The sequence below is a fragment of the Chaetodon auriga genome, chromosome 22, assembly GCF_051107435.1.
Source record: "Chaetodon auriga isolate fChaAug3 chromosome 22, fChaAug3.hap1, whole genome shotgun sequence".
In the NCBI taxonomy this organism is placed as follows: domain Eukaryota; kingdom Metazoa; phylum Chordata; class Actinopteri; order Chaetodontiformes; family Chaetodontidae; genus Chaetodon; species Chaetodon auriga.
Genome location: NC_135095.1, coordinates 7209515 through 7229643, shown reverse-complemented (window position 1 = coordinate 7229643; position 20129 = coordinate 7209515). Strand labels below are relative to the sequence as shown.

Here is a 20129-nt window from a genome sequence, read left to right as displayed (position 1 = left end):
AATGTGGTTGTTAACAAGCACACACACACACACACACACACACACACACACACACACACACACACACACACACACACACACACACACACACACACACACACACACACACACACACACACAGGGCTCTTAGCAATGCAAAGCCATCCCCTCTCCAACTGCTAGGTTGAAGAAAAAGAGCAACAAACAGGCCAGAAAACACTACTTTGCTTTGAGTGTTTCTGTTTGCTGTTCCTCATATACTTGTCCTTTGTGAGTGTGCACATCTGAGCGCTATTATGCAAACAGCAGCTGTTTAAAAACTGTGTGCTCTCCTCTCTGTGTGATTCCCCGTTAATCATGAAGTGTTGACTCTTCCTGGGAGAAGATAAGCCAGATCCATCGTAACTGTCTCTGTTTGTGTGCATGAGAGACAAAGTGAGGGAGAGACGAGATGCACAGAGGGATAAACCTTCTTCCGTGGATTGGACAGTTTATGTTAGATCATCTGTGTGCATTATTAAATCATACTATATACTGCTTTATGTTTTGTTGTTTCGCTGAGACGTCTCCCACCACCAATACAATAAACGTGACTGGAATGTTGTATTTTGAAGCTTTTATCAACACGAGCGCCTGCGGCCTCAAGCTAAAGCAGCATATTTCTGCTTTTGAGGGCTCATAATAAAGCTCATTTTCCTGTTCACGTCCTCTAAACCTCTTTAGCTGAGGAACAGTATTAGAATTTTCAATATGTGTTTTCATTTCCCCACCAGGTGGGACAGGCAGATTGTGAAGCGAAATGGCGGCTCAGTTTTACTGTAATGCAGGCAGATGAAAACCTGTATTAGCAGTTCAGTTACTGTGCGTGAGTGTGAGAATCATTGTTGAATTCAACACGACACGCGCATGCAAGCTCACACACAGCTACGCACAAACTCACCTCATAGACGTTGAACTGGCTCTGACCTCTGGACAGTTCTCTGTAGCTGGTGCTGAACTCTCCAATAAAGTCGTGACTAGAGGGAGTCGCAAGGACGACGCAGAGAACAAGAACAAATGGAGCATATTAAAAAAAAAGTACGGTTTGATGCTACATTCAATTTAATGATTGGAGTCTGGCCATGTGTGTTTTTATAGCAAGTGCTTCATGCCCCAGACAAAGACAACTTGTGTTTCTGAAAGTGAGAGCACCGATGACAAGCTTCGTTGTTAATGAGCACGAAATGTAAGAAAAGTGGACACCAAAGAGTGATGTGCATGAACAATGGTTAAGACTTACACTAAAGTTCAATTCACCCAAACAGCTTGTTAAAAAACGAACAATTTCTCAGTCTCATTGAAAAACATTACGCCAAAATGTCACCGTATTCCCCCTATCAGATTGAGAGTGACACTGAATAGAGCTCCTACCTACTGGAAAAGTAGTAGACCAGCTGTAATGATGTGTGACTTGGATTAGATTAGTCATATGCAAGAATGTGTGCTGAATTTTAAGGTAATCAAGAAAATTAATAAGGAAATGTATTGGTGCATATTTATAAGTTTACAAGAAGTGACAAGTCATTTGGTATCAGGTGCTTATCAACGACCAGCTATCTTGTAACCAAACTCAGCAACAGTTTAAAAATGGCTTCATCAGAACAGGTGGTGAGAGCTGGAAAGAGTCTGCCTGCAAGTCAATCTGTCATCTGGCTTGTGTTGTTATGTTTTGATAATTGCTATTTTTGTCAAATGAAGTGGCCGTTCAGACCGAAAAGGCCTGTTTTTAAAAAATGCCAAGGTCCCAAGACAACGAAAACCCGATCAAGGAAGTCCAGATGGAGTAATCGATCCACAAGTCTGATCAGACACACGATGTAATCTACCATGTATGTGCATATATCTGACTGGCCAATAGGGAGCTGATGTTGCATCACTTTCTGGAAAACGTTTTTACCCCATGACAGCATGTTTGAGTCTGTATTTACGCCTGCAGTTCTGGCCCTGGTGTTACTCGGCATCGGAACAGAACCAAATTTTATGATCGTGCTCGCAGCTAAAATGCAACGACCTCACTCAAATAAATGAGGTGGCTGTGTTTTTGGTAATTCAGCACTGTTGTCTGTCTGAACGCGGCCTAAAGCTAAACATCCAAGCATCTAAATCAATTCAAACACAGTTGGACCTGGACCACCAGAGTGTGCCGGATCAGTCGTAGACTAGTTTTCAGGCTGAAATTTAAAGGGTTGAATGATAGTTAAATCACAAAAACAACAATTGAAGAGGGTAAACGGAATTACCTGCCATCTCTGTCCCAGTCGTACACCTCCACCTTGATTGTTCTGTTGGAGGAGGCACAAGATGAGGATTTATTTTCTGGAGGCACTGCAATGCTCAGCGGCAACATGCAACATATCCAAACGGTGAAAGATGGACATTTGCTATAAAAGAAGAAGCTAATTTTCTGTTTTTCCCCCACAGTACAAATAAACTGACGTACTATAATAATACTAAAAGTGCTAACAAGCTAACCTCACCAACCTATGCTTGTGAAGTTATAAAATATACACAGCCGTCGTGTCTAACACTTCTTTTGTCATTGTTGTCATGGAACCATTAGGAGAAGCAAATCCATTCTGCAGCTTATCTTTATTCCAACACACTGTCTGCCTGTCACTGTATTTGCCTCTGGTAATGTCTTCTCCTCATCTCCAAATGCATCTATTTCTGCATCCCATTATAGCTTACAAGGAAATGGAAAAAAAACACACACACAGAATAGTCTGCAGGAGGCAGATACGCTGCGCTATCGCTCCATCTACCAGCGTCTTCTACAGAGGGGTCATTTCTGTCTGACAAAAGCAGGAGAGCGATATGTCGACAACGAGAGGGGTGAGGCTCAAGGATAATAGAGCTGAGACCAAATTAAAACAGACAGAGCAAAAAGGCACTCTGCTGGAGAGAGAGAGAGAGAGAGAGGGCTGGCGCGAGCAAGGAGAAAAGAAGATGGTGTGAAAGCGACTGAGAATATAACACGGTCAGAGTGAAAAATTATGTAGTCCTGTCTCAAGCGATTCTTACTGACGGTAGGAAACAGAGACAAATCAAATTTGGAAAAATCTCATGTGTAGTTTGTAACCACAGTGCAGTATTCCATGAATTTTTAATAACTTTCCTCCGAACTTACTGTAATTGCTTTAGAGTTTACACGGCTTTCCAAACCAAGTGCTATCTAATTCAAACCCTCAGCCAGAACTGCACTTTGCCGTCCTCCTCATCTTTCAATATGAGAAGAGCTGGAAACACAAACCGTCATTAATGGGCCTTGGAGCAGCTTCGACAGCCTGATACACGTTAGAGGAACGGAGGCAATAAATGTGAGGAGTGGGAAGCTGGCTGATGGGACACTCCGGGGATGAACCAGTCTCCTGGTTGGCGTAACGCTTCCTCCTCCAGAGAAACCGCTGCGTGCAGAGCTGTCAGCATAAATCTGTGTGTACATACTGTACGTCTGTTTATGGGCGTGTGTCTTATTAAGTCAGTGTTATGACACATCTCAGTTGGAAACATCCCCTCACTCTGAGCTTTCATGATGTGACAGGAAATTGCCACTGATTTCACTTGTTAATCTTATGGCCTCAGTGTGTGTGTGTGTGTGTGTGTGTGCGTGTGTGTGTGTGTGAGCACCTATGAGCAGACACAGTTCTCTATTGTTTGCCAGCTTGAGCTCCTCCTTATCTCTTCTCCCAGGCTGCAGAGAGACCAACTCAATGTGTGAGTGTGGGTGTTTGTATTTGTGTGTGTGTGTCTCTGTGTGTATGTGTCAGTGTGTACTGTATGTGCAGTCCACTGTAAGCTTCCTGAGCCCTGCATTGATAAGGCATGGCGTGACTCAACTCCCCTAATAAGCTTATTGGACCACGCTTCAGATCAATGCTGCTGTCTGCCACGTACACTAAACTAAACCCTATTGTCTGCTTCTTTGTGCCGCTTTCACAACGCAGCTGCTATCGACACAGGAGATAAACACAAACACATGACTCAAACAACAGAGACACATTTTTACCCACTAATTTGTTTTCTCACTCGGACTTCTCATGAGATGTAAAGTAGACCCAGGCTTTGAACAGATACGAAATAATATAAAGGGACTGACTTATTCCCTAAGAATAAGCAACAAGATTCTTTCTCATCACTGAATCAATAACAGCAAGTTCTACTGACATCTCCTGCATCCCTGGCAGTCCTAGGATCAGCACACTGGACTGTGACTGTGGCTCTCTTTAATGCAGACCCTCAGCTACAGGGAGGATGCTGATACATATGTGTTATGCTCATGTTTTGCACCATTCAGTGTAGCTCTGCTGTGGTCTAAAAGGCTCCAGGTTGAAGCAGTCTAATTAGACCACCAGAAAATAATGTTACTTATCTGCCAAATAGCCTGTTGAAGTATAACCCTGAATGCATCATCGAGATAAGACTGCAGTAACAGGCTTCATTCAGCCCATTCTCTCATTCACTCAGATTGCTTTGCATGACATTTTTAGTATGTCTGACACAGAAAATAACTCTATGATGGTTCAGAGCGCTCTCTGGGTTGTTGTGTTTAACTTAAAATGTCATAATGTCGAAGTGTCTACAGAAGGAAGGTGGCGTACCTGTCATAGTCACCATTGCAAAGAGCTCGAACAGGGATCTTAAAGGCCTGCCACACTGGGTTCAATGTGTTCTTCACCACCTCTGTCTTGTGGCAGATGGTAAACCTGCAGAGAGAGACGAGAAAAAAAAAAAACAATAGAGGGGAAAAAAAGCGTGACATTTAATGTGTGTAGTTGAGAAATGTACATGAGTGGGGATAAAACAGGAAACACAATGAAAGATTTGAATTTCCACTAACTTTCCATGATTTGAGAGTAAAAGTAGAGGGTTGTGGAAGCGAGACTACTGCCCCGACACACACATGCACAAAACTACACACTTAAACACAAACTGAAAAGAGGTAATTTCATTAGTCCCTTGGCGAGCAGGTGGACTTGGTATCTTCCGCCCTCAGAGCACAAGGTCTTATCTGACTTGTCACACACTGCAGGGTGGCAAAAAAAAAAAAGAGTCCATGGAGCTGGATCGAACACTCACACACACACATGCACAAACACACTCTCTCTCACACACACACACACAAACACAGGGTCATGTTTCCATCACTTTTGGGGACATTACATAGACTTACATTCATTTCCAGGAGGCTTAATATAACCATAGTCTCTACTTGATGAACCCAAACTCTGATAGGGGACGTTTTGTCCCCATAGGGAAGGTGAGTCCCCACAATGAAAATTTATGTCCCCACAATAGGAGTAACAGATGTCCACACACACACGTACAAATCTATGTGAACGTATCACAGCACTGCACTTTTTCAATGTCTCCTGCTTCCACACACACACACACACACACACACACACACACACACACACACAGTCCCGTTCATGCATGTGCACAACACTTCCACATGTAATTCACACACATGCTTAAACGTGGCTTTTGATCTGAGGCAAATCAATGAAACCAATTTCCTCTGGATGCAGGGGAGGATTAAACCGAACATGAAAGGGGAGAAGGAAAGATGGAGGGTGAGCGAAGGGGGGGGGGGGGGGGGGGGGGACTCACGTGCCGTCCTCATTGCTCCTGTAGAAGACCAGGAAGGGGTCGGATTTGCCAAAGAAGTCCTTTTTGTCCAACTTGTTCCCGCAGAACTGCATCATCACTGATTCCTAAAGGGCAGAGACAGAAAGATGCTAACGAGGGAAACGTTCTCAGAGAAATGTCAACTGAGGGCACAGATCCACGTTTGGATTCTTGGATATACACATGATAAAAGCTCAGGAGTGGATTCGTCATCTCTATAACTACAGAATACACCATCAACACAATATGGGACCAGAAATGCAACATGAAATGCTAACAGCTACTTTTACATTTAAGTATTTTAATGAGGATTCTGCTGCTCTTTAAAATTTACTGGAATAGCTAAGTTTGCAGAGCCTTAAGGCCTTGAAACCTGAAATACAAATGTCCTGGCCACTTCTATGTGACAGGCAACCAGAGAAAGGAACAGACAGACAAAGCAGATGCAGAAAAGACAGAGAAAACAGACACTTCTCAGAAAGCACATCCATCTCACCCTGCAGTTGTTCAGCTCCTCGGCTTTCACAATAATGGTCCCGCATTTCTTCCCCTGGATGCCTCTGTACACACGACACAACACAGCAACGGGTTAAGAGGTCACGGTCACACGGACAGCGTATTTGGCACAACCACGTTGTTTACTCTACGCGTAGCCCTCCTCCCACGTCATTGCTGTTCTCTGTGGGTCAAGTTGTAAAATAATCCAAAGGCCTCTCATATTTCTTAACTGGAATTACTGTGTCGAGATGAGCACAGTGCGTACCCTTCAAGAGGACTGGATGGAAACGTTAAGCCTGTATGAGAACAACCGGGCTACTTCAATACACGTCTCTGAGGAGGCTCCAGGCTCGACGGTGACCTCCCCACAGCAGGACGGGAAATCTGAAAATTCATCTGAAACTAGTGCCAACAATACACAGAGGAGGGAATGCTGGCTATAATGCTGACGGGAAGCATAACCGCCATCTATGTTTGATGTGTTTGAAGGGTAGTGAGAAAAGCCAAGCATAATCGTGCCCAAGATGACCAGACATCTTGCCAGTGGCCTCTCTCAGAATCACTGCTGATTGCTGATCCTTACAGGCAGCTCAGCATCAGGTCCCGACACATCAACGCAGAGAACTGGCCCCTAAACATGGACGCACATTCTGGAGGAAAACCTGCTGGAAACGCTGCGCCCGTGTTTAGACTCCGGTCAGGACCGAACCTCATGGAAAGTTTTGCTACTTCACACTGCCTGCAAAACATTTCCGACGTACAAACGGGACACTGCTGAACATGAGGTGTTTATGTTTGTGTTAGCGGTGGTGAAGGAGGTGGGTATGGGTGATGCATATGTGTGTGTGTGGGTGCCTCTCTCAGCACTTTCTCTGAATGAACATCACAGTCTTATAGGTGAACTCACTGACATCATTTACAACACCTCCTCCACACATGCACGCACACACACACACATACATACACGCACACGCTCACTGAGACCTGACTAATTTCACTGTCTAAAACTACTTTTCTTCCATTAGGAAGCAGACAAGGCCAGAGTGTTTAGCTCCTGACGTTCTTCCTCTCCTCTTTAAAGTCCTCTTCCAGTCAAAAGTGTGTTTTTCTTCTTGTTCCTACAGTTAAATGTTTGAGCTATTTTTGGACATTTTTTTGTGTATAAACAGAACATTGATGGGGTGGACGAAAATCTTCTATCACGATAGATGTAATCTATCTATAAATTATACGTAGCGGTAGAGTAATTGTTACGAGGATTCTATTAAAAAGTGGTTTAAAATAACACATGTAGCACCTTTGTGCTAATGCCTTCTCGCTTACTGGAAATGCTCAGTTAAGGCTAGGGGTGGCACCTGGGTAGAGCATGCAGGAGGAGGAAGAATCATCCATAATGATGACTGTTTTTGCCTTGATATCAATGCTACATGTATTTGGACATATCCACAATATCAATGAAAGAGTGCAAAGCAATATAGAGGAAAGCAGAACAGAGCACAAAGCAGCAACACTCCATGTAATGTCGTCAACACGCCCACTCCTGTGCAGCGGGGTAGCAGTGCATACATTGTGAACGACATGTTGTACATAGTTATTTCATCCATTGTAAATATAAATATATTAATTAGCTGTAAATTTTTTAAAACTTCATATTTGAAAAATTCATTTTGATGACTTCATGCACTTGTCTTGTCTGGTTCAAGGTTCAGAACAAGTTCTCACTCGTTCATTTTGTTCTGCATCATTGATAATGAAATTTACACTGATAAACATCATGAAACCTGAAACTGCAGACAGTGACTGCGATCTGCTGCCATTACAATCCTCAGACCAGAGTCAGCCGTTAAAGGAAGCTCCTGTATCCGTGTGTGGGAGGAAGAGCAGGACAACATAATTTGACATAATTTTTGAGAGGTCTTGCAATCTGACAAAGGGGCCTGTCGCCTGATGAGCTGCGCTCTGAGAGACCCATCCGGCAGAAATCGACTCAGGCAGTCATTGAGACAGCCCAGAATTGGGGTCGAGGACCTTTGCGTGGAATGTAATTCAAGCCTCCTTTTACAACAGCCCACAAAAATGGAGGGGGGGGGGGGGGGGCTTTCAAAATGACTTATCAAGATGAAATACATCCTGGAACCAAAGCTTTGCATTGAGGAGCTGAGAGCCTTTTCTTCCGTTTCTTTTTTAATTTGCAAAAGCAAAACCCTTTTCTCTGAAGTCTGACGATGGGAATAATAACTAAAATAGCACCTCAGGGAGAGCGGAGGCTTTTTCTCTTTTCTCTAGTTCCTTTTATTGCCACACAGCACAGGGAGGTGGGGGTCATTACTACGCATGAGCTTTGTAAGTGAGTAAAATGTATTCAGAAGGAAGACCGATTGAGACTAATTAAGACTGAGACTGTGAGAATAAGAGGGATAGAAAGGAGGGTAGAGCGTACTCACCTGCCTAAAACAGTAAATACAGTACAATCAAAGTCTGCACTAGCAGCACTAGCTTGGCGAGAGATGATATGAGAGGCATAGGACACAAAATCAATATGGCAATACTGATAAACCTCCTCTTGGAGATATTGACAGACTAGCTCTAAGTATTTATGTCATTGAATGCTCCATAGCTCCCCGGGTCTTTCAGCTGACATGAAATGCCTGTAACGTCCAATCACTTTACCCGTTTTATTCAGGTGTCTAGACTGTGATAAAGAGGTTTTGAACACCGCAAAAAAAAAGGCCTTTTTTCTCAAACAAATACATTTTTGATTTTTGCACTTGGCTCTCCAGCCTTTTCATCTCATTTCCAACAACTTCCCAATATCATTGAACAGCTCTCACATTTCTGCTGTTCACCTATCAGTGAGGACCTCTTTTACATGCTTTTTCTTTGTGGTCTATGATGCCACAGTGGTGGCATTAAACATTATGAGCAGTGCAAACAGTGCCAGCAAGTACAAAGCGGCCACAAAAAGGAAAGGATAGTTAAAAATAACAAGCTGTGTGGGTTGTGAGTGTACCAGCGATATCAGCTACAGATATCAACAGCTCAACATAATGTTAGTTCCAGTTCACAATTAAGACCCATTAAGACTCCACAACAGTCACTGGACCAGGTCCATACATGTAAATTAAGCATGACACCTCCACCAATTACATCAGTAAAATGCAACTTACATTAATACACAATAATCACACAATATGCATGTGTTTATTAATCATATCAATAGTTTAAAAGACAGTAAAACACGGTATATATGGGTACACTATAAATAGGTCACACTGTCCAACTCAGTTGAACACGGTTGTGGAATAACTGTTTAACATGAGGACGCCACACCCGACATGGCGATGACATACAACACCACAGGGAGATTCCACAAACACTGAACTAACAGTGAAGGGACGCGGTTGACCTGACTGCCATGCTGGCAGAGGAGGAGACGGACAAGTGAAAGTTTTTGGGAGCACAGCAAAGACTTCAGAAAACTCTCTCTCTCGATGTCTTTTTCCTAGCGTCTCTCATCCTCTCAGCCTCGATCATGTCGTCTCCCTGCAACAACGTGCAGGGAGAAATATGATGAAGACACACAAACGCACACACAAACCCCAGACAAGCCCTCACAATCCGCGTCGCTATGACAACTCTACCGAGATGGGGCCCCCCCCGAGTGGTATATTGGTTGGGATTCCTCCGCTCGTTATTTCCTCAAATGCCTGCTCTCGCGCCTCGATCTTTTCAGAGGTCATTATTCCGGCTGAGAGACCTGCCTTAAAATGATACGTGGGCGGAAACCGACAGGATTGCGTAGTTACCGGATGAATAATGTATCTCACAGTTTTGCCTTACACACACATGCATACAGATAGGAGGTAAAAGACGAGCTCAAAGGCCGGATCCTCACAGAAATTCACGCCACACAGCTGCAATCTAAACTGTACACGGCAATTTATGTGCGTGTGCTAACTGGGAAAATCAGCTTCGACGAATGGAAACATTGTTAAGTGTTTTAGTTATTTGCTGAAATGCTATTAATTACTCCACAACAGAGAGACAAAGACAATTGTAGATGAAGGAAAACTGGATCTTTAACGGTCAGATTTCTATCTTTGGAAATGACCCTGAGGTAAATGAGCTTAATGCGTCTTTGGAAAACGCTTAAGATCTGAAAGTTTTATACGCGTTCATGTTCGCTCTCAGGTAAATTGCCTTCCTCTTTGTACTTTATTCGCGACACAGAAAAGCACTCCCAAGTCGAGAAGTGCTCCAAGAGTATCGCTGGCTTTGTTTCTGCGTGTGTGTCTGCGCATGTGTGAGGAAACACTGTGAATCCTCTAATCAAGACGCGTGGATCTGCAATCAGTGTCTGGCGAGAGACAGGTAATTAAGTCTGGGCCACTTCTGGGCTGCAGCGGAACACACATGCACGCACAAACAGCATGCACACACATCTCACACATTACTCCTGAAAGGGAGAATACCTGAATAAGATATCAATGGTAATTCTAAAAGCACGAGAATCGATCTATTCTTGCTCGTGCCGCGACACACACGCAGACACGATCGCGCACCTTCCCCCCTAAAAAGAAACCCCTGATCATAATTCTCTCACAAAAGGAACGCTGGCCTCAAATCCTTGTCACAACAGAGGCAGACAGAGAGTTTCTTTGTCTTCCCTTTAGAAATCCTTACAATCAAGCTTTCATTCACGGCTCTCAGCCTTTGTGTGTGTGTTTGTGTGTGTGTGTGTGTGTGTGTGTCTGCCTTCTTGGCTCACTTGTATCTAAAATTGGAGCCCACTTGGCTCCTCGGTGGTTCGCCAGGGCTTCTCTCTGACACTGTACACATTCAGAATGAACACTGAAAGATCTTGTTTGCTGGAACACAAGAGGTACAGTCTAAAAAAGATGGTGGCGAGGTTGGGAGGGATACAGCGAGGGAGTGGGAGAGAGGAAATTTAGAGAAAACAGAGAAAGAAGAGGGAGTGGTAAAAAGAGAAAGAGGCCCCGATCACAGACTGCCTCGGTGAATGTTCAACAGCGCCTCGAAATCAACACCAACATCAGTATTTCAAGTGGAAATCTTATCAGTAATGAATTTCGGGTGTTCACTAAAACTGAGTGCTCTCACGCAAATCTAAGCAAACAATGAGTCAGGGCAACACGTGAGCCCTCCGGGGATTCATTAGCTTCAACAAGCAGCACGCTCAAGATCTATGCTGTCCTTGGAAGTTAAGGGACAGTTAGCATAGTACGGCAGACATTTTGGTAAGTAAACATATTTGCTCAGAGTTAGATATGAGCTGGCAACTTGTTAGTTTAACCTCTCTGAGCTTATTTTATCTTAGCATAAAGACTGGAAACAGGGAAAAAAAAGCTAGGCTGGTTCTGTCCAAAGTCAACGCAAACTGCCTACCAGCACCTCTTTGGTGCACTAATTAACACTTTATATCTTGTTTGCTTAATCCTTTTTTTAAGGGATTATGTGCCAGATCATTTCTTGGCCAGGCACAGTAACTTCTTATCATCAATGTGAGGTCTGCAAGGTGACCTGTGAACACTCCAGTAGCCCTGGACCGATGCCTCCCACTATCTTCAGTCTTATGCTGAGCTAAGATAACCATCTGCTGGCTGTACCGGTATGAGAGTGGTATCAACTGACTCTTGGCAAGAAAATGAATAAGCATATTTTCCAAAATGTCAAACTATTTCTTTAAAAAAGTTTTTTCTTTTGAAACTGTGGTTTTCTCATATTGAATGTATTAGTCGTAGTAAATGACTTGTGTAATATAAAGCTATAACGTTAAGGCTTTTTTTTTTTTTTTTTTTACCAAAGTACACATCAATTTCCAAGTCTCTTGTTTCTCAGTTTCCTGGTGATGAAAGGAAGATTACTGCAAACATCTGTGCTATTTGAGTTCAGAACTCTCAGTGGTGCAATTTTTCTCCTTCTTCCAACTAGAAAACACAATTTTCACATGCAAATGATGTTCGATGATACAGAACAAGCATCTGGTGGCTTGCTTATGTGTGTGCTCGTTAAGACTGTTGTGATATTACAGTCTTACATATAGTCATGTATGGGAATAAAGCTAGAGCTTAGTTAAAGCTTTTCCTTTGTTTTGTAAGAGATGAATCTGGAATAACGTCAAATCCAGATTCTGTGCAGGCTGCATCGAATTAACTGCAGGAAGACAGAGGTTTAATGGAAATGAACAGAAAAGAGGAATAACAGAGCAGCAGGACTGAGAGCAATCGCACAACAGAGAGAAACAGATGTAATACACAGAGTACTCACTCACACACACACACACACACACACACACACACACACACACACACACTGCTGGTCAGCCAGGAGCCATGCATCACAGGATACTGTACTTGTCATTGTTTTGTTTCTTGTCATTCCCAGTCTTTCTCTCTCTCTCACTCTCTCTCTCTCTCTCTCACACACACACACACACACACACACACACACGCACACACGCTGCTGAATGCCCACTGGTGTTTGATTGAACAATGCAATTAGGTGTAATTAGCACTCATTAAAACTGTTAAAGATCCCCCCCACCGTGTCAGGCTGCAGGTGTGTGTCTGACGAAGACTCTGTCACTCTCTCTCTCTCTCTCTCTCTCTCTCTCTCTCTCTCTCTCTCTCTCTCACACAAACACACTCACACACACACACACACACACACACACACACACACACACACACACACACACACACACACAGAGTCATGTTTCCATCACTTTTGAGGACATTCATATATGAGATATGACACGACTTCCTCCGCCGGGGAAATTCAATATACAGACTTTTGATCTTCTCTTGGAGACTGACCATAACCACTACCTGCTGTAGCCTAACCTTAACCCAAGTCTTCACCCTAAAATTTTAACAATTTACAACATTTTGTCCCCATGAGGTAGACGAGTCAACAATGCACACACACACACACACAACCTCAGCAGCACAATGACTGCAACAGCTGTGGCCTGTGTGCCTTTGCTCTTAATAAGAGTTGACAGTCTTTCTATTTCTGCAGCAAATCACTGATGTCTTCTTCAGGATCTATAAACGGTCTATGTGACACTCATGGAATATATGAATCTATCAAATGCATTTTAATCAGTCTTGATTTTTTTTCAGCTGCATATATTTGTAGTTACATGGCGTGAATGTCTTCAGCGCCTGACAGCACTCAACTCCTATGTTCTACTTACATAACCTGTACTTTCCTTAATTATGAAAGTGAGCTTCTGTTTTCCTGAAATACTCACACAACCTTTTCTCCCAGTAACTGTACTAATATCATGTGCAAGACAACTACAACTTTGAATTTTATGTAATTTTTGCAGCCATACAAACGGCAGCCTAAATCTGTGCAACAAAAGTTGAACTTAGTCGATCATCTTCAGGAAGACTCTTCTCTACATTTGATGCACCAAAGAGAAAAGCATATACATTGAACAAAGAAAAGCCCCAGGACCTTCCTGCACAGTGGTGTTTCACAGTTAGTCACCGTGCTGCCCATGTGGAACAGAGCGTCTCTGCTGCGCTGCAACAAGCAAACACAGACTATACACAGTATGTGATGATGTCAACAGTCACTTAAGGGAAAATTAAGGTGAAATACTGAGGAGATCAGGGTTCAAGTGGCTCGACAACATTATTGCCCAACCCATAGTGCACATGAATTTAGACAGGACTGTCAAAACTATTCCAGTTAAAAACTGAGCAAAGACAAGTCAAAAACTGAGTCCAAATAACCCTGAGAATGAATAAAGACTGAGTTTTAACTGGCACACAGTACTTTGACAGATGGACTGACTTTAACTTAACATCATCAGTAATGTTTGTTCGTTTACGTCCTGAACCCTGTTACCTTCAGGGAAAATTGTGACAACAGGTGACGGCTCGAGGAGAGCCCAAGCCAAACATACAGTAGAATAAAATGGGAAAAAAATTAAAACAACATATTAATGTTTAAAAAAGGCGTGATAAATCTTGTTTAGACCTGGCATAATTGAAATGAAAGCTTTGTTGGATCACTTATGGCCTTCCATTTTAATTCAAATTCAAAATTACTGGACCTACTGTACATTGTTAATAAAACCTCCTCAGAACAGGACAATAGTGCCATGGAGGAGCAGTGATATGGGTACATGCATTTAGTGTCAGTTAGTGTCCACATTATCAAGTAACTACAAGCACAGCATCCGTGTGTGTGTGTGTGTGTGAGAGAGAGAGAGAGAGAGAGAGAGAGAGAGAGAGAGAGAGAGAGAGAGAGAGAGAGAGAGAGAGAGAGCTGAAGAGTGGAGTGGAGGGGTTTCTTGAGTGGCACTTCAGAGCAGACAACATCATTTTGCACTTTGGAGGGGTCCTGATATGTGTATCAGCATGCGCGCGCGCACACACACACACACACACACACACACACACACACACACACATACTGTACATGGACAGACAGACAGATGCTTTCTCTCTCCCTTCCTCCAATCACCATGGCAATTACTGCTCAAGTGTGTGGAGCGCTGCTTTGCAACGAAGAGGAAAAGTGGAGTGCGCACACACATAAAACAAACACACACACACACGTTGCCGGGCTGTTGACAATGTTCAGCAAAGGGATGCCAGGTAACCCCCCCCCATGACAGAGAGAAAATGAGTGAAAGCGAGGAGGCCAAAAGAGAAGCATCATGGAGAAAAGCTAATGATGACGCATCCTAGTCAGGGCTCCTCACGGATGACTTCGCAGCTCGATCACAGTATCTTAATATCTGTTAATAATAATGAGATTTTAATAATTTAGCTCAAACGTCAGTATACCTACATTCATTTTTGTAGCGTCTCACACAGAGCAGCTACGTGCCCTGCATCCCAGCTTTCCTCTAATGCGGCGTCTTGTAAAATATCTGTGGCGACAGTGTCAATGCGGAGCTGTTGTGGCAAGAAGATTTGGGCCAACAGCAACAGGCAAAGCGATATGTTTGTAAAAAAGTGAAAACAGCTCCCTGTCAGAGGGGATATCTTTATCAGAACGGATGGCTGTTTGTTCGTGCCGCTCTGTGGATCACTTACTTAAACGCTAACTTACATACTGGTCAAATAAAAATGCTCTGCTCCGTGCTCAGTGCTCTAACATTGTCAGTCAGATTAGCTTGAGCTAATTTGAACGCAAAAACAATGTCTGAAATGCTGACGTGCATCTAAAAATATCAGTCTTACATCCTTTGCATCACTTAATATAGAACATTTAAAACTGCGAATGTCCCACTCGGTTTGCAAAACAGGAGGACTTTGATTTATGTGTTGATTTCAGGCGTGGTGACAAACGATCTGATGCATCTGTCATTAATCTGAGCTGTCCAGCACATCAGCCATGACAAATTAAAGGTGAAAGCCTTACTCATGGTTATCTGGTTTATGTTAATGTGTTTACTGTGAATGAAGAACAGGTAGATAACACATAAATGGAGGATGTCTCCCCTCCTTTGATTAGTCACGATACCACTGCTGTTGACACAAACAGCCTCTGCTACATTTTGGTTATGTCCAATTTGCTCATGTTAAAGGCACTGTAGATGATTCAGCTGCCAAAAAAGGGGGTTTCCTGCTTGCTGATACATGCTCAGATGTTGGGACTAACTAGATACCATATGCTTCTTAATTACTATTTTCATTCACTTAAAACTTCAAATAACTTCATATACGCTGAGAGCACGGACAACTTGTACAACAACAACAAGGACATATTGAAGTATAATCAGGCTCACACTTTGTACAAGCAAGACAGATGGAGATATTGAAATCTATATGTGCTGCTGCAGAGGAATAACAAGCCTGATGAACACATGCAATTTTAACGAGTCTCTGTGTTTGTAGGTGTGTGAATGCCCTCGAGTGTGTGGGAGTTTGTTCATGTATGTTCATTAAAAAACTACAGGTACGCACTGTTTCCTCAGAAGCAGGAGTAAAGGATGCAACCTCGACACTGCTGGAGTCACTCCAATTATCAAACAGCAGGTTTTCATCTAGAATTAAATCTACACATGAGGTGTTAATAGGATAGTTGCTTCAAGTCTTTATGCTAAGCTAAGCTAGTCGCTTGCTGGCTGATTCCTCACATTGACTGCAACGGACACGGTATCAACCTTCTCACCGAACTCTCTTGTGTTGGGTTATTTTCAACCATTCAATACTGTATATGCATTATCTGCATTATCTGCATTGTGCTTGTAGCGAGTCACCTCCAAAGTCCCAAAGGAATTACCTGGGTCCTACTGTATACCCTGCAGGGAAAACATCCCAGACAGCTCTGACAGTAATTTGAGTTCATTTGCCGTGACAATCAATCAACGTTGCTCAGATAATTACTTAAATACTGATGCACTCCCAGCTATGGGCACACCTACTCACCCAAGAGCTTTTTCCAAGCGACTGCCCAATGATCCAACCACCTCTCCGAGAGTACAGTAGGCCTGGCCCAGAAAATCCTGCAGAGTTAAAGGAAGAGGGAGAGTTTTAAAAGAACCAGACAAAAAAAAAAAAACAAACGCACATATTATTCAATCAGTGACATGAAATGACTCACAACCAGAGAGAAAGAAACGAAATTGAGCCTTGTCCCTGATCTCTACAGAGCGCAATCCTACAGGGCCGAACCATTTCAAATGCCTCCATGTTCCCCATTGACAGATAACACTGGCAAATACGCTAAGCCTTCCTCCCAGCAGCCCTCACACCTGCCCCACACTGCTCCCTTGCCACTTTCCTGTTAAATTAAATCACCACCACATAATGAAAGTTTGCAGCTGATACTGTCAGAAAGCCAGACAGATGTGGAAAATAGTATATACACAAAAAATTGGTTTACTAGACCTGGAACCTATTTTTTTTTTCTTTGACAATGTGGAATTTAGAAATGCTGTCTGTTGGCAATCAGTTTGCTCAGTGTAAAAAATAAGGCTTCAAGTATGAAACACACAAACTACGTCTCTAATTGTATGGAAGCTATTAAAGAAACAAGCCCTCTTTCACCAGGGGGCACACTGGTGAGACTGTTCGTCATTATTGGACACCGTCTCTAATATCTGACTGGAGCAGCTCCAAGCAGCACAAACATAATGGCTTCTCTTTGCTCCATTGATTAGCCTCTTCTGTTATTCTGTCTTTTTCTGGCTTTATGTCGCCCTGTCTACCTCATTTATCTCCTCATACATGTAGACACATGGCTTCAGCTTGCCATTAAGACTTCTTTTTTTGGGCCGCAGTGAGTGCTAAAACAATATTTGTTCATGACTTTTATGATATTTTCCATTTTCTGTGATGGAGACGCTGTGCAGTAAAGTCACAAATCACCTCGCAACTGGGGCTGTAGCCAGAACGAGGTGCATCAGAGAACTGGCAGTGTGTAGATAATGGCTAAATATATAACAGCATGGGCAAAAAAAAAAAGATTAATATGAAAGAAGATAGTTGTGTGGGTATAGCTCCGTTCAGTATTGTTGCAGAGAAATCAGCAGTTTGGTAGATAAGGCTGAGAGCCACAGTGGAGGAGGAGCTCAGGGAGTGTGAGCAGATGGACACAGATGGTTAAAATACATTGAGACCAGTTTTAAGGAGAATATACAGGAAGCTAAATACTAATGCTTCTCACAGATGAGACGTATTTAGATAAGACAACTGATACCACTCTTACATCCGTATGTCAAATATGAAGCAACCACCAGCAGCCAGTTAGCATAGCATAGCATCATAGCAAGGCAGGGGAAAGGGCTAACTGGCCCAGTTTACCTACACCTCTAAAGCTCACTAATCAACACAATATATTTTGCTTGTTTTTTTCCACACAAAAGCTGAGGTGTAAAACTGTCAAGCTGCAGTTTTACAAGCTGCAGTGACTTCCTGGAGTCTGTTCCTTTTCCCGTGAAGTGAGTAGGTCATTAGTGAGCTTTACAGGCATGGGTGGCAGGGACATTTTGCTGCTTTCAAACACAACCAGGCTCAGCATTTGCCCCTGCTTTATGCCTGTATGCTAAACAAAGTATACATTCTACTGGCTGTTGCACAATGTCAAAACCTTTGTTTTTCCTGGTAAAAAAAAATAATGCACTCATCAGATCAGTTTGGATTCTCTGTAAGTTTTTCAAGACTGTAAGTGGTTAATTAAAGGGTCTTGCTAATCAATTCAAGCCTTGACAAAAAGTGACTAATTAGAAGGTAATACCCAGTGTTTTTACAGTTTTGATAATTTTATATTGTCAGATGAATACAATATTTGGGAGCCCTGAGCAGAATTCATCGTTTTATGCGTCATTTAAATGCATTTCAGAAAAAAATATCCTCGAATTCGCTTTTCAATTCATTTCAAATAAATGCCTTTGAGTTGCAATGCATTTCTGAAATATGATCAAAATCTAGATCCAGCCAGGCTTTAGGTCTACCTGCACAGAGACAGAAGTTAGTGTGGTCTCATAAATAGGACAGCATGTGTCTCATCTCTCCCCTACTCTCTGCACTTGTCCCTCTATATTCCACACTCGTTCTCACCCTGTTCCCAGGTGTACCTGCAGCCTACAGCTCCCTTGTTAAAACACCATCTAATGGATTGGCTCACTGGCTTCCCCCTCGAGGCCTGGGCCGAGGCTGGTCATGTCTGCCTCTTCTTGTATGAGATTATTGATTGTAGGTGAGGGGGAGGAAAGACAGGGTGAGAGAGGAAAATGGGAATTGGAAAGACTGTGATCGAGGGAAAGTGAGAGAGCATGGGTTTGGAAATGACTGCCATAGTGAGAGGGAAAGGCAAGAAGCAGAAGAGGAATGGGCTGCATCTACAGAGACAACGCAAAGTAAAATGAGAGAAAGTCCAGAGGGAAAAGTGTGAGGGACTAAACTTGACTGGACTGGAGGTGTTTCTGACTGTAGTATTCATTTTATCTAGACTTAGCTTCAACCAATCGCTGACAAACAAATGCCAGCACTGCAATTTGACAGCTTTAATTCATCCATCTTTAAACAGCAGCTCTAAACTTGACGTAAACATAAAGGTCGCTATGAATTCCTGTTGGATGTAGATGGCAGATAGTGACCATGATACAGTCTTGCAGCTACACTGGGAGCAGTCGTAATGATTTATGAGCTACGGATGCAATAATACTGCTGTCACCTGTCACATCAAGGGGCAGCAAAATGTATTCTGCATGTAAATGTCAGATTTTATGCTCGAGGTAAATGAACTCTATAGAGCCCATGATTTCAATCTTTGATTGTTTGGAGCTCCAAGGCTTGCTGCTGAACAGCAGCGGCTTTAATGCCTCCACATTTGATTTTCTGACTCTGTGGAAATGTCGAATTACTCTGAAACTAGAGCTTCAACCAGGCAGCTAAACACACTACCAACAATTCAAATGAAAAAAAGGCCTGAGGGTTACATATCAATATCCTTTAAGCAGGAATGTAAAATACGTTTGTAGTTTATGACATGTTTAAGGATGAAAAATGACCACTTAATCCTGCACTGAAATCAGTATGACTGTACATACTGTAATGTCCACTTTTGCGTAGCACAGCAGTGTGCATTCACTGAGCACAACAGCTAAATAAAATCCACTTCCTGTGGCTCTCTGTCCCTTTCGACAGGTACATGGGACATTTACGAAAGTGCAGAAAATACAGGCTCTGTGACCTGTGCCTCGACAGAGGACCTCACTAACAATTTTTCTGTTTATTCCCAAGAGGTCATGAAATAGCTCTATGAAAAAAAAAAGGCCTTTAATGGTCCTAACCAGAAGCCCCTTGACAGGACAAGCCAGATTTCATTTTAATTTAATTTTTTTCTATATTCCACAATCTTGTTTCACAAGATCATTCACTTACTCAGCTTATATATTGCTGCGTAATTCTAAAGCAGCCGTCATTTATCCCCCGTGGACAGCAGAACATTAGCATCATAGCATTATTATCGCCTGAGGAGACAAAGCATGT

General features: G+C 42.8%; 1 protein-coding gene across 1 annotated transcript in view; it reads right to left on the bottom strand.

Annotated features, from left to right (window-relative positions):
- Window positions 1-20129, bottom strand: part of LOC143314965 (copine-8) — a 66542-nt gene that overhangs the window by 20641 nt on the left and 25772 nt on the right. Inside the window, exons 6-11 of the mRNA XM_076722334.1 lie at window positions 16563-16639; window positions 6143-6206; window positions 5629-5732; window positions 4617-4721; window positions 2259-2300; window positions 920-995 (exon numbers count right to left, since the gene is read on the bottom strand). Of these exons, the coding sequence (XP_076578449.1) occupies window positions 920-995; window positions 2259-2300; window positions 4617-4721; window positions 5629-5732; window positions 6143-6206; window positions 16563-16639 (468 nt within the window). The remainder of the gene's footprint in view (window positions 1-919; window positions 996-2258; window positions 2301-4616; window positions 4722-5628; window positions 5733-6142; window positions 6207-16562; window positions 16640-20129) is intronic.